At 53.4% G+C, this 13,593-nt stretch overlaps 1 protein-coding gene across 1 annotated transcript in view; it reads left to right on the forward strand.

Annotated features, from left to right (window-relative positions):
- Positions 1 to 4,432: 4,432 nt before the first annotated feature.
- The window catches only part of LOC105567215 (death-associated protein kinase related-like), a 42,349-nt gene continuing 33,188 nt past the window's right edge, over positions 4,433 to 13,593 (forward strand). Inside the window, exon 1 of the mRNA XM_012021891.1 lies at positions 4,433 to 4,574. Within this exon, the coding sequence (XP_011877281.1) occupies positions 4,433 to 4,574 (142 nt within the window). The remainder of the gene's footprint in view (positions 4,575 to 13,593) is intronic.

The raw sequence follows: 13,593 nt of genomic DNA on the forward strand, positions 1-13,593 counted from the left end.
AAACGTGTATCTTTAATCGCGAGGTCTGCCCGCGTCAACTGTAATTACAGTGAAAGGAACAGAGATAACTATATGAGCTTAATATAACATTCCAATAATTCTTTCTCGCCGCTACGTGTGATCGATGATATTTAATAGGGAAACGCGAGTGACAGTCCAATTATCGGACCGTTGCAAAGTCAATTCTGCATTGCATCCTAATACCAAATTATGCGGCAATTATTGAAGAAAATAACAAGATGTGATTTGTCAATTTTAGCAAATAAATTATTATAAGACGCAGAGAAAGGCGCGAAGCTTGTAGCTCTGTTGTACAGTGCAAACGACTCTCTCTCTCTCTCTCTCTCTCTCTCTTTCTCTCTGTGTCTCTTGAGTCAATTATGTATTTATTAAGTACAAGAGCCGTCATTAGTTTGTCATTCAGTTTTATTTAATTTTCCAACGCGACGACATCCTCCGCGAACAATTCTCAATACATTTGGTACACTCGTTCTGCTAGGCAGTCCTTTAACGGCGTCACGTAATAGGTTACTATTCCGCTGTGACGTTCAATTACGTTCAATTATGTATTCGTGAGCGTCGTAAAGGCTTCACCATGAGGCCACCATCAATCGGCTAGTGACATGCGTACACGCACACGTCCCTTGTCGCGTGTAGGGAGACAAAACAACCGCTACGCGATACCCGACGCACTTTTTCTCGGTGTAGATCCTGGCGAGCCGCAAGCCAACTGCGTATCAAGTGCGTGCGTGCGTGCGTGCGTTGCGTAACGCGGCACACACGTCGCAGTCTTACGACACAATGGCGCTAACGAGCGATGATCGACCCACGGGGCTTTTGTAAGTATCCGCTTGATTCGCGGCAACGCATTTAACTCGCCAGTCGTCATTCTCAGCCTCGACGGGGCTGAGCCTTCCCCATTCGATTCCGACGGAAACACGCTCGTGTGTCCGATCGTAACGACGAGGAAGCGCGGCGAAACGATCCTTGACTGTCCAATGCTAGCGCGCTTAACGCTCGAGCCTGCCTCGGAAATAGAGAATAGTCATTGTCGCCGACGCTTATGGTGGTGTATACCGTTTCGAGGTGCGAGCGCGCGGATAAATCGCTCGGGCCGAGGCACTCCTCTGCGTCTGATTTGGATTTTTCAATCCGGGAAGAATCGCGCGACTAAATGGAATCTCCGCGCGTCGCGAATAAAGTCCCGGGGGCAACGCTCCTCTCGCACGGGACTCGGCGAGATTAGAGACACCCTGTGTAATCAGAGACTGACCATAGAGGAGTTCGTCAAATTCCCGCGGGTGAGATGGCCTACGTTTCTCTCTCACTCGCGGGAATTCGACGAACTCTTACGGCCAAGTCTCTGATTACAGTGTCTCTCTAGGCGAGATTTACCTCGCGCGTCCTCTGGCTTCCAGGCCGCGTCTCTTTCCGCTTTCGCGCCGCGTAACGGCCTCCTCGCGCTTACTGAAACAGGTCCGCCGCCGCGCCGTATCACGAGAACAGATCTCACGGGTATTAACCCGGGACGAGATATGATTTCAGAATCCGTGGGATCGCCAAACGTACGCGACGCGCGCGGCACGTTGCTCGTAAACTCTCGCGCGCGCGCGCGCGCGCGCCCCCGACGTGTGTACCCGGGGCCCTCCCTCCCCCCGATTAGAAAGGCCCTCGCGCCGCGGGGGTACGCTTGCACGTCGCGCTCGCAGCTCGCCGCGTTCCCGTGAGCGCGATGTGCACGTGTGCGGAGCCGTATGCGCGCCAGCCGAAGAGGTCACGACGCCACTCGTCATCGAGATGACACGCGGGACGCCCGAGTGCGCCTCGCCCCCTTTCCTACCCTCCCGCTGGATTGTGTGCGCACGGAGATCGAGAGTCTCCCCGTGTCACGGGCTCAATCCTATCCGTTTGTTAAAGAGGAAATTTATCACGGTTTGTGGGATAATCGCGTCCCACTTCGAACCGCCTCCGATCGAACGAATTGAAAATAAAAGACCGTTATAATTATCGAGTCCATATTCATTATACGTTTAGTACTTTCAACATCGATTCGTACCCGGGTAATTACGCGGTGCTAGCCGCCATTGCTCCAACGATATGCAATTAATCTCCCGTCAAAACCAGTCTTGTAGAACAGCCTAGGCTCGAGTATCTTACTTTCTACGCGCTCGCGCAGCTACCTGCGGTAAAATTAGATACATTATCTTCCGCGTATTTTTCGAACTTCCAGCTTCGCAAAGCAGCGTGGTACATTCGACACTACGTGTCTCTCCGCGAATAACCATGTAATAAGTAACGCGGCGTGTCACTTATGCAAATGTGTCAGTCTCTTCCCGAGTAGCAGCAGCAGTGCTTGATATTATCCACTAAATGCGCAAATTAAATAAGAAAACAAATGTTAAGTACGGGAAAACGACTTGAAATAGGATGAACGATGTCGTATGGTACAGCTCTGGATTACCAACCGTTAATTTTCTAGACTGGCATCCTCGTGCGGATGTCTCCTCGTCGCGTGAATAATTCCGGGTGAAGTATAGGAGGCAGCTTAAACCATGGTGTAAAGATACAAGGTGAAGCAATCCGGTGGCCGCGCAGTGTCAACCAATCAGAAGCGGCCCAAACTACCGAATTGACCGATCAGAAACCCCAACCTTCAAACTGCAAATCATTGCGGCTGAATGCCTGCATTCTTCCTGAAGCCCCAAAAATTGCTTACATGCGCAACGTTTCACCTTGTGTCTTTACACCATGGCTTAAACGCTGTAGTCTCAGTCGCGATTCTTCTCGCCCAACTCTCGCGCTCGATTAACGCGGAATCCAAGTCTCTCTCCCTCTCTCTCGGTTGAGACTCCGAGGTATCCGGCGGATGTTGAACGACCTTCCTCTCGTGCCCGTGAACTCGACCGTCCAATTATTGTTTATTACCGAACGAACGACAGTTCTTACACGCTATCCGCCGCGAGGATCGTGGTTAATCGCGCTCTGCTCGAACCACGTCAATTAAGTTAATGCTTCCCCCTGAAGAATCCGGGGACTAATGGACGGACATCGGGTACATCTTCCGCGCAGGGTGAGGGCGAAATGTCCCGTGACCTACATGTTGCCACGTTTGTTGGCGCTCGGTGGTCGAATTGGTGAGACGCCCGTCTAGAGTGTAGGGAGGTCCAGGTTCAAACCCTGGCTATTAAATCTGCCAGGTATGGTCAGGAAAACACTGACGTTGTTAAAAGGCTCCAACTTGAAGAGCCTCGCTGCTCAAGTCTTCGACAGACTCACGTTTCTGGACTCGTAGGGGCAAGCTGTCGATGGATTAGCCTGCGTCGAGTAAGAAGAATGAGAGTCATGGATGCGAGATGCGTGCAAAATGAAGGAGAGAAGAAAGGAAGGAGCCACGGGAGGAGAGGATGTTGTTGTGCAACGTTGTGCAATCGGCTAACGAGCAGCGAACGCAACTGGAACGAATTTCTCCGTTGGTAGCGACGCTAGTCCGCCGTCGCACTCGTTGCACAATGGATTTGCATCCAAGAGATAGGAAGGAGAGGGTGGAGGAGGAAAGAGGAGCAGCAGCAGCCAGCAACTCGCCGATGAGATGGCGACGTCGTTCCTCTCCGTGCCTAGATATCTGCTAATTTCTTTAATTACCGCCGTGGTCGGGGCGGTAATTAATGGCGGCCGGGGAGTCAGTCGCTCCGGTTTCCGCGTTGCGGACTATGTAATGAGGTAAACTCTTCTCCATCGACTATTTGCCGCTCGAGGCTGAGGGCTGCTCGAGAGCTGAAGCAGGCTGACGCGGAAATTGCGAGCCTCGGTTGTTTTCTCAGCGAGACGCGCGTTCGATAACGAGGATCCGTGTAACAATGTGTCCCGCGGCTTGTGCTCCGCGGTATTAAGAGCAATCGTTACGGAGCGATTCCGCGCGGTATGGAATTATTAATGAACGCTGGGCGTTACGATTGTGACGTCTCGACGGCAGTCTCGTTAAATCGAGAGAGTTGTATTCCACCGCGGTAATCACCGTGCGGTCGCGCAAGCTTGTCTATTTGTACAATTTATTTTGTACGCGCGCCCATGATTAGAAGCTGTCCGGCATTATCCCGCGCGGGATGCGTGCCGTGAGCGCGCGCTCCTAACTGCGACGACCCAGGAAACATAGCGGTCGCGCACAATGTCGCCCGGTGTGCCAATGTCGATGACCCTCGAAGAAGTGAGGAGGTGGATAGCAGCGGGAGCGCGGTGTAGAACGAGAGAGAGAAGAAGAAAGAGAGAAAATACGAGAAAAGTCGGAGCGAGAGCGGCGATGCTTAGAAGAGGAGGCAAATTCTGAACAAGATGGTGGGACAGAGAGAAAAGAAGAAGGTTCGTCCTGTTACCAAGGGTCGTCGGACCGACCGACCGACCGACCGGCCAGCATGTTTAGCACTTAAGAGGCCTAATGGATGCCTTTAAGGACGACGACGGTGGCGGCGGCGGCGACGGCGGCGGCAGCGACGGAGCAGGCAGTTGCCTATCGCGTAACGACGCGGACGCTGACGCCGGCGTCAACGTCGATTTCCTGGTGCGGCATCGCGCCGCGGGCAACCGGCAGTTAACGCGCCACGGGCCCCCGTGTGCCTGACCCCTGAGGGGTCGTTGATCCGCGGCTACGTGGTACACGCAGTTTTAATGGGCCCGCGGGGAGATTTGAGAGACGCGCCACGCTCCGTAAATCCGCGCGCGCTCGTGGGAACGGGACTTTCCTTCCCGGTCGAAATTACGGATACGTATGCGCGGGCGATAGCCGGGAGACGGTCGTAATAATTAGGCACGATAATTCAAGAATTCGGTGAACGCGTCGTCGGTTCGCGCGTCTCATCAGCGCGGCGAATCGAATTTAATTTAGCCTCACGCCGAGTCGCTGCGCCGGGGCAATTTCTGCTCGAGCCATCAGATAATTCTGAGCCGCTCATTGTGCTCGGGCGTAGCCGCGGTCTATAATTCTTACCGCCCGGGGACATGTCAGAGTTTCTACGATAACACGTGTATGTACGTACATTACACGCCGCGCTTTCTTGTATCTTAATTACGTTTTGACAATAAAATCGGCTGGTATTTCCCAGGAACTGTCCGAGCTGATTTTTGTCCCCGCGACGTCAGGCGCGCACGAAAGAAAGGCGAGAGAGGAGAGAGAGGAGATCGCGCGCGAGATAGCGCCGCGCATAGTCGTTCGCCGTTGCACCTGTGTGACCGTGCTACGTGTGTGCATACGTGTGAGCGCAGCGACATAATCTCTCCGGAGAGACGCTTTAATATGCGCGTCTCGAGTCATACGCACCCATACGAAGCACTCGCGAGAGACGCTACGGAGAAAGTATGTACTTTCTACAGCATCCGCGGGACTACCGCGTTAAGTCGTTGTCGAGACGCTTCCGTTTACGCGACACGAGAGGGTTCCGCGCGCAGGAGTCAGGCTCTGCACGTCGCGCATTCTCGACGCGATCGAAATCGTCCTTTCAAACCCGACGTACGTGTCGACGCATCGGTTAGCTCTGATTTCGTCCAATTATCCTCTACGGCCGAATTTATTAACAACTGGCTACAGGAAGGTTTCCTTTATTGTAACACAATGTAGTGTTGGAATGTGTCACGATAAAGGAAAATTTCCTGCAGCCAGTTGTGTCGGATTATTCGACCTGATTGTTAATTAATCGCTGGCGAGTCGGTGTTACAAATTTTGCTCGGATTTATTGGCGTCGAGTCGTGATACGGGCCTAAGATTTGCACCGGCACGAAAAATATCGGTGAGAAACGGTACTCGCAAATAATAACTACCGTGTCGCTGCTTAAGAGAAGCAAACATCGTGAAAGTATTGTTGTGTCACTAAATATTAAGCGTAAGGTACTTGCAACCGGGCGCAGCCGGCGGTAGAACGAAAGCGAGCGATTAAGGGCCCGTGTTCCCTCCGACAGGAAGATCGATCTGGGTCGATTTAGGTCGGCGCCGTGAACAAGGTAGACGGGAAAAGGGTCAGTCGGAGATCGGAAAGTCGCGCGCGAGAGTCGACTTTATGTTCCTGCCGCTCGAGACTCGCGCCGACGCGCAAAACCGTTGAAACGAAATCGGGTGGGAGCCCGTGCACATGCACGACTCGTCGCGAGACAGACGCAACCCGTTCCGCAAAACCAAAAAAAAAACGGGAAACGGCCGCGAGTTTCTTCGATCGCGGAAGCACGGCGACGGAACGATCGGAGGAGGTTCCCTCGGTGACGTTTGGGTCGGCTCTTCGTGGTTCGGAGAGCTCGTAAAGGAGAGAACTAGGTGCCCAGGTCCTCGGCCACGTCGGTCGGCTTGACTCCTGGGGCGTAAAATTGGGCCCTCGCCACCGCGGGCGCGACGAACGGTAGTTCCTCCTCCCTCTCCTCTAGGCCTCCTTCTCGGAAAGCCTTCGGGGGCTTCCTGGGGGTCGTAAGTGTGCGCGCGGATCCGGACCTCCTCGGAGAGACCGCTTTCTTGCCGCGCGCGCAGGTATGCCGGCGAACGCTTGATGATGTTGGCGTAGCAAAAAGGGCCCCGAGTTGCTAGAGATCCATCCGCGCTTCTTACGGAAGCCACGGGACGTCGTTAAAAATCGGTAGATGCGCGGTAAATATAGTAGCGCGGAATGACGAGGCGACTTCTCGAGATGGAGACTCTCGCCGTGGAACTCGCTCGCGACCCGAAGGGGGAAGATTAGCCCTGTTTCTCGGTCCCCTGCCCCCCCCCCGCCCTCCCCGCATTCTGAACGCAATCCAGTTTTGCACCGCGGTAAATCCCTCGGCGCGCGATCCGGATCTAATGCGATTCGTGTGCGAATGCCGTCGGCCTCTGGGACACAGGTATCCCACCTTGCAACCTCACGACTCGCGTAAATAGCCGTCGCGCACGACCGCCCGCCTCGCGGGGTACGTGTGTACGTGCAATTTTCGAAATCGTCAGTGAATTTTAACCAACTTTCCTTGCTTTTCGGGGAGAAACCGTAAACCGTGGGACGCTCGCGGCCCTGTCGAGCCGATGGTAATGATAGACGCGGGAGAAGCGCGAAGCCGAGGAGGAGGAAGCCGGTAGTCGTGATGATGTTTTGCTAGCCGGGGGTCATCCTTAAAAGCGAGGGCTCTCATCCTCAAAGCCGCCGGGCTTGAAGCGCCGCGGCTCTCGGCTACCGCGCGGTACCACCGTACACGGCCAGGCGGCGGAGATGAGGGGGCGTTTCGCGGCCGCGCGCCGCGCTCGTGAAAAGCGGCCGTGGAGGATCACGGCTGCCATTAGCTACGCGCCGATCTTTAAGCCGCCGCTCGGCTGGCACGGCGCATCGGCAACATCGGAGGAGGGAGTTTGCTAAATTAAAGACTTTACAGACTATTGAGCACCGCTCGTTCCGCGCTGCGTTTTTCGCCGCTCGCGACGGCACGGCGGAGTCGCGCCGTCGCGCGATCTTTGATCCGCGGCGGTAAATTCTTTCGATAGCGCGGTTAGCCGTTTCCCGCCGTTAATTTCGCTTCGGTACGATACGTCCGTCGGCGTGCACGCGGAATCGCAAGCTCCTCTCGTCGATAATGCCGTCCCGGAATCCGTTCCTCGCGTTCCGTCGAGGGATCGAAACGCAATAACCGCCCCCTCTCGCTGGTTAACGAGCCGCTTCGGTGGCCGGGTAGACGCAATGACGCGTGTCTTACCCGGGAGAATCTCTTATTATATGCATTATCCGTTCCGCGATAGTCCGTTAATTACAACGAGTAACTTAATTCGCTGCGAGCCGCGCGTCTTCCTGCGCCGCGAGCAATGCGATTTGCGAAAGTACAATGCGTAAGATTCGATTTCTCATATGTGGCGCACGTCGCATGCAGAATCGATAAATTGTATTTGGAATTAGCGACGGTTGAATTATCGCGCCTCGCCGCCTCGCGAGCGGGGAAATCGCGTACGGCGGTCGCTACCGACCGATTTCTCCGCGGAAATGCAAAGTAACGTCGCGCGAGTAGGCAGAGCGCGAGCAGCCGCACGACGAACGCATTAATTCCCCGCGTCGGGCAGAACCCCGCGGGAATATTCCGCGCGTTCGCGAGCGTTCGAAGTAGCGCTCGACGCAACTTTTGTAACGTAGGAAAATAACGTAGGAAAACATCGCGCGCGCTCTCTCTCTCTCTCTCTCTCTCTCTCTCACGGCGAAGCACATGTCCCCGATAAGATCTGCGGTATGCCCGGCTTGATTGAAATTATATTCCCCGGAATGAAACGTTCGCTGTAGCGGAAAGTAATACGAGTAGGTTTTCCCAGCTTTTCAAAGCGGGACGTGCGCCGCGGCAAGATTTGTTCCCAAAGATCTGGCGCGCGGACCAATTTGCGGATTCGCCGCGTCGAAATTGTCGACCATTCCCGGGGGGGGGGGGGGGGAAGCAAGCGCCGCTTAATGAGACGAGCCCGAACAAGTGCGCTCACGCGTGACTACCCTCGTGGGATTTCTCCGCGGACGACGCGCGAAGCGGCGGCGGTTGTACTTGGTCAAGGTTAATGACGCCTGCGTATTTAGCCGTGACCTTGGCAGAGGAACGAGATGGAAACCTCGACCCGTCCGATCGCACTCTCGCCGAGCCCTCGGCGCATCCTTCTGCCTGTCACGAGCGTGACTTTCCTCGGATTTCACCCGTGCGAGCGCGCAAAGTGGCCGTCGCGCGCGGGAAACCAGCCGAAGGCTAATGACGGCGAGGAGTGTGGCGTCGCGAGTTGCAACACTCCCTTTGGGAAGGATGCCGCGGAAAGAAATCGGGTTAACCTCACGGGCCCCTTGCGCCCGCACCTGTAATAGATCACAGTTTTCACTCCGCGCGGCAGATGCGGCTTTGAGAGAGAGAGAGAGAGAGAGAGAGAGAGAGAGAGACCGGCCGGAACGAGCCTCTCTGGGAATCTCTCGAGGTCCGCGATGTTCATTAAACATTTGGAATAGCTGTGCGTGGTTAAGTTCCTTTCACGGCTTCTGGAAGTAGGCTAATTTTTGTAAAATATTGGCTCGATAAGGCAGCCTATAAAGTTTATATAGTAGTCGATTTATACATATATATGTATATATATAAGAGGTAAAAATGGCATTGAAGCGAATGTTGGCATCAAATCGACTTTAACGTTGATTGCAATAAAGTGGCTCGCCAATTAATAGATTGGTACTTAACACCAATCGTAACCGGGCATTATTACTCGCACGCGAACGTAATCTTACGACGTTCAATCGGGTTATTGGCCGCTGTAACAAGGTGCAATCTTAATCTCGCTCGAACGGATTATGCGTTGACCCTATTAATGACACAAATAGTCGATGCTATCGAAGGTCTTCGGCTCGAATCGGCCGCAGCCTGCCTGGCGTTAAATTACATCTGCAGATTGCACGAGAGATGCATATGAACGTTAATAGAAGCCGTAATCTTTCGCCGACCGATCACTCTCGATTGCATTATGTCGAATTTGTTGCGTTCGATATTGCTGATTAGAATTTCCTGTCGGCCATTTGCAACAGCGCCTTCGCACGTCTCGTCGCTCCGGGGAAAAGTTTCGAAATTTTAAGAGAACGACGATACCGCGCGAGTCTCTTCGAGCCGAAGTCGTCATGGAGAGCCTCCATGCGTGGCAACAAAGGGCTTCATTACCGCGTCTCATCTTCGCCGATCTCGTCATTACGTTCTACTCGGCTCCGAAGCCGGCGAAGGCAAACGCGATGACGAGGACGTTTCCGCGAGGTCGATGCCGTGGCGCACCGAAAAAAAAAACCGGGGAAATTGTTTTTCAATTTCCACGTAAGACCGTGCGTTAATGCAACGCGGATTTCCGTTTGTTGGCTTCGACCACTTCGAATTGATCATCCGTTAATGAAACAATCCGAGAGACGATATTAAATTAACAGGAGGAAATCTTCTAGGTCGCTAAAAGTGATTAAAAACTTGAAAAGATTACTTGACCACGTCTGGCAAAATTTTATGTTCAAACTCACAACTTTTTCGACCATGGTTAATTGTGTCAATGTACCGTATGGTAAATCGTAAGAACGGGTCTTAATTTTAACGAACGGCAGAACATGACTGACGATGTGAAATATTAAATAATACGAGATGAAAGTTTGCTAATTTTTCTGATCTCGCTTGAGAAAGAAACGGATTCTTTTTCTGCACAAGAAAGATCTCTTTATTTCTAAACGCACGCTAGTAAGTCGCGCGAGCTTTTCCGCGATCGCTTCCCTTCTTTTTGTCTTAAAAATGGCGTTTGTTGTACATTCGGCGATATAAAGTTTCTGCGGCTGACACCTGCTCTCGTCGCGAGAGATATTTGGTGAGCACAAAATCTCCGCAGCAGCAGTCAGGTGGCAGCTGCAAAGGACAGGTGGAGGAGTCGAATTACAATTTCGAAATTTATGCAACCCGATACCGAGCGACTTCTACTCGTTAGATTAGGGCGATTCCCCGCCTTGCAGATGCGTCCCCGTCCGCAACGTAAAAAGCGCGATGATCTAAGCTATATTTTAAGAATTACACCTGTCGATTCGTTAGGGAAGCTGCTTGGAATCGTTACGTCTCATTACCGATTTTACCACCGAAATAATGACGTGGCGTAGACACACGTAAAATTAGACCGGAAGGCAGGACGACTGCGCCAATCATTCGAATTCCTGCACAACCGGGATAAATTATAAATCTTCAACTAATGGGTTATAATAATTCTGAAAATACCACGAGCACACGGCAGCGGACGCATCGGCGAAACGAGCTCTGTCCGCGATGCGCGCGAACGGCAATTAACAGCTTCGCTACCGACGAACTCGCATCCAGACGCCGTTTTCTCGCGAGCTCGCGACGATTTCCTTCGTCGTCTCGAGCCGATTGCTTCCGAGGTTCTCGCAGGCTCGGAAATTCCGTCTTTGATCGAAGCGGCGAGAAGAGGCGTCCCTTCGGCGAACGAATTACTACAGGCCGTAATAATCGGCGGTTTCAGCGCGGGCTCCCGTTCGCCGCGGCGTGCTAATCTCCAGGTGCGACGGGACCACTGGACGACGCTGCTGCAACGATAATAATACCGGCGTCACCGTCGCGTTGTCAACGCCGCAATGCCGGATTTACAGTTGGGGCCATTAGACGACGGCGGAAATTGCGAGCGCTTCTTCCCGGAACGCGCGGGTTTCTTATCCACCCGGCCGATGATATCCCGATTGGCCACGGCTTATCACTCGCTGATGCGACAGCTTTTCGCGGAAGCGAATCTTTCGCCCCGTCGTCGCGGCGCTTCCCCCCCCCCCTCCCTCTCTCTCTCTCTCTCTCTTCCACAGGATGGGAGCGGGAGGGATTTTAATGGGACGAGTCAAGGCCGTCGTTCGCGCGGAGTTTAGCGACTCCTCTCTCGCGTCATCGTGATTATGCCTTTCGCGACGTGCGAGGAGTTGCGATACGCGATACGATCGCCGGATGTAACGGTGCCCGAACGTGTTTTCCCGATTAAACGCGCTTGTATATATATATATCTACGGTATGAAAACTGGTATAGATGGTTCGACGATAGCTCGCTCGGCGATGAAATCGATACGATCTTCGCGGTCTTCTCTCACGGATGGAACGCGACAACATTTCCAGATATCGTTTCGCGTCTCGGCTATCTCGCTCTGAAAAAATTCTCCCTAATTACATTTCTCCTAACGCGCTAAATCGCATGTATCGGGGGGGGGGGAATGCGCGCAGGTCGCGCGGCCAGCGAGGAGCAACGCGCGCGCGTTCCTCCGGAGCGGAGAAGTCGTCGCGCGGAACGATAAAACTCGCGAGATAGCGACGTCTGTCAGAGATTAGATTGCTAATTGAGCAGAGAGGAAATCTCGAAATCGCGGAGCGATCGTTGACCCGCATCTGCTCGTATCGCGCGCGATAGCTGCGCGCGATCGTGAAACCGGCTACGTCGCGGCGGGCGTCGCGGCCCTCTCCTCTTTGTCCGACGGCGTCGTGCAGGGAGCATTAGCTTCGCGTCCATAACAACCGGTAATTAGAACGTAGATAACAACTCGATCCAATTGAGAACGGTCACTCGCTCTTAGTCGCGCTCGTATCTGCCAACCTACATAATACCGATAGGCCTCTCACCTGCGATCGCCTGATTCTCGGTCCCCCAAGGCGTCCTCTCCGTGACTCTCTCTTTCCGCCCCCTCGTGTTTTCTTTTGTCCTTACCCGCCCGGTGATAAAACTTCGTGGCTGAGATAACAGTGAAACTTCTTCGCAGAAATTTTACAAGAAATCCCCGGCTCTAACGCTCATTCTTGAAAATTCATTTTCCGCATACCGATTTCTCGATAATCAATTTCTTGCCCTCGTGCATGAGCGGCGCGGTAGCGCCGCCTGGACAACAGGACGACGGAGAGTAAGAGCGAGAGGAGAAATACTGACGCTGCATTCCAACTTCCATCCCATTCCCGAGCATCGCGCTCTGTGGGATACCACCGGGTGATACAATGGTCACTAATGATGCTTACTGTGACGCCTGTCGAGCGGTTCTTTCGTGCCACATCTATCCCTTGACCCGGCGAAACCGTCTCCCACCGTGTCGCCTTTAACGGATGTCCGAAAAATATTTTTCCTCACGCGAGGCCCGCGTCCCTTCCATTCTCTCTTTCTCTTAGGCGCGCGTGCACTTTCCCATCTTCGGACATAACGTACGGCCGACGGCTTCCCACGCAAACGTTTCTGCCTTGCACGCGCATTGATTTCCCTCTCGGTCATTGCGTCTACCATACGTCGCGTCGCCGATCCTTCCTATAGTTGTACGCGCGCCTTCATAAAGAGGGCATAGATACGGGGACGAATAATCGGGTCGTTTGAAAACTCCGGTGCATATGATCCGCTGCATCAGCATCGAACGAGATCCGGGGACAGGGAAATGGGCGCCGGCGTTCGTGGCCGTTATCGGCGCCAAAGCTCTCTGCTTCCGAGGAATGCGCGCGGCACTTCCTTGAGCGGCAAGCTCTTTACGTAATAAACGCACAAGTGCTTTCACTACCGCTGCTCGAATTTAGGCCCGTGAGCATAGGTGCATTGCCCCAACGAGACTTTCTAGCGGTTGTTTAGATTGTCGGATTACAGCGGGTTCGTACTCGCGTGGGATAAGATTTCGTTCCCTCGACCGCGTCTCGCCAAACGTTTATTTGCGTTGACGTAAATACCACCCCAAATGTTGGTGCTTATTTCCGTTCTCACACAGCAGCCTCATCGAAAAATCGCGGTCTCGCTTGGCGAAACTGGTCTCGGGGAAAATTAGAATGAACGAAGAGAGCCGCGAAGACACCCTCTCCAAACATTTAGTTGCACTGATGTAAAGACCACCCCAAATGTTGGTGCTTATTTCCGTTCTCACACAGCAGCCTCATCGAAAAATCGCGGTCTCGCTTGGCGAAACTGGTCTCGGGAAGATTAGAATGAACGAAGAGAGCCGCGAAGACACCCTCTCCAAACATTTAGTTGCACTGATGTAAAGACCACCCCAAATGTTGGTGGTTATTTCCGATCTCACACAGTAGCCTCATCGAAAAATCGCGGTCTCGCTTGGCGAAACTGGTCTCGGGGAA

The sequence above is a fragment of the Vollenhovia emeryi genome, unplaced genomic scaffold, assembly GCF_000949405.1.
Source record: "Vollenhovia emeryi isolate VEMERY1.0 unplaced genomic scaffold, V.emery_V1.0 DF939140.1, whole genome shotgun sequence".
Taxonomy (NCBI): domain Eukaryota; kingdom Metazoa; phylum Arthropoda; class Insecta; order Hymenoptera; family Formicidae; genus Vollenhovia; species Vollenhovia emeryi.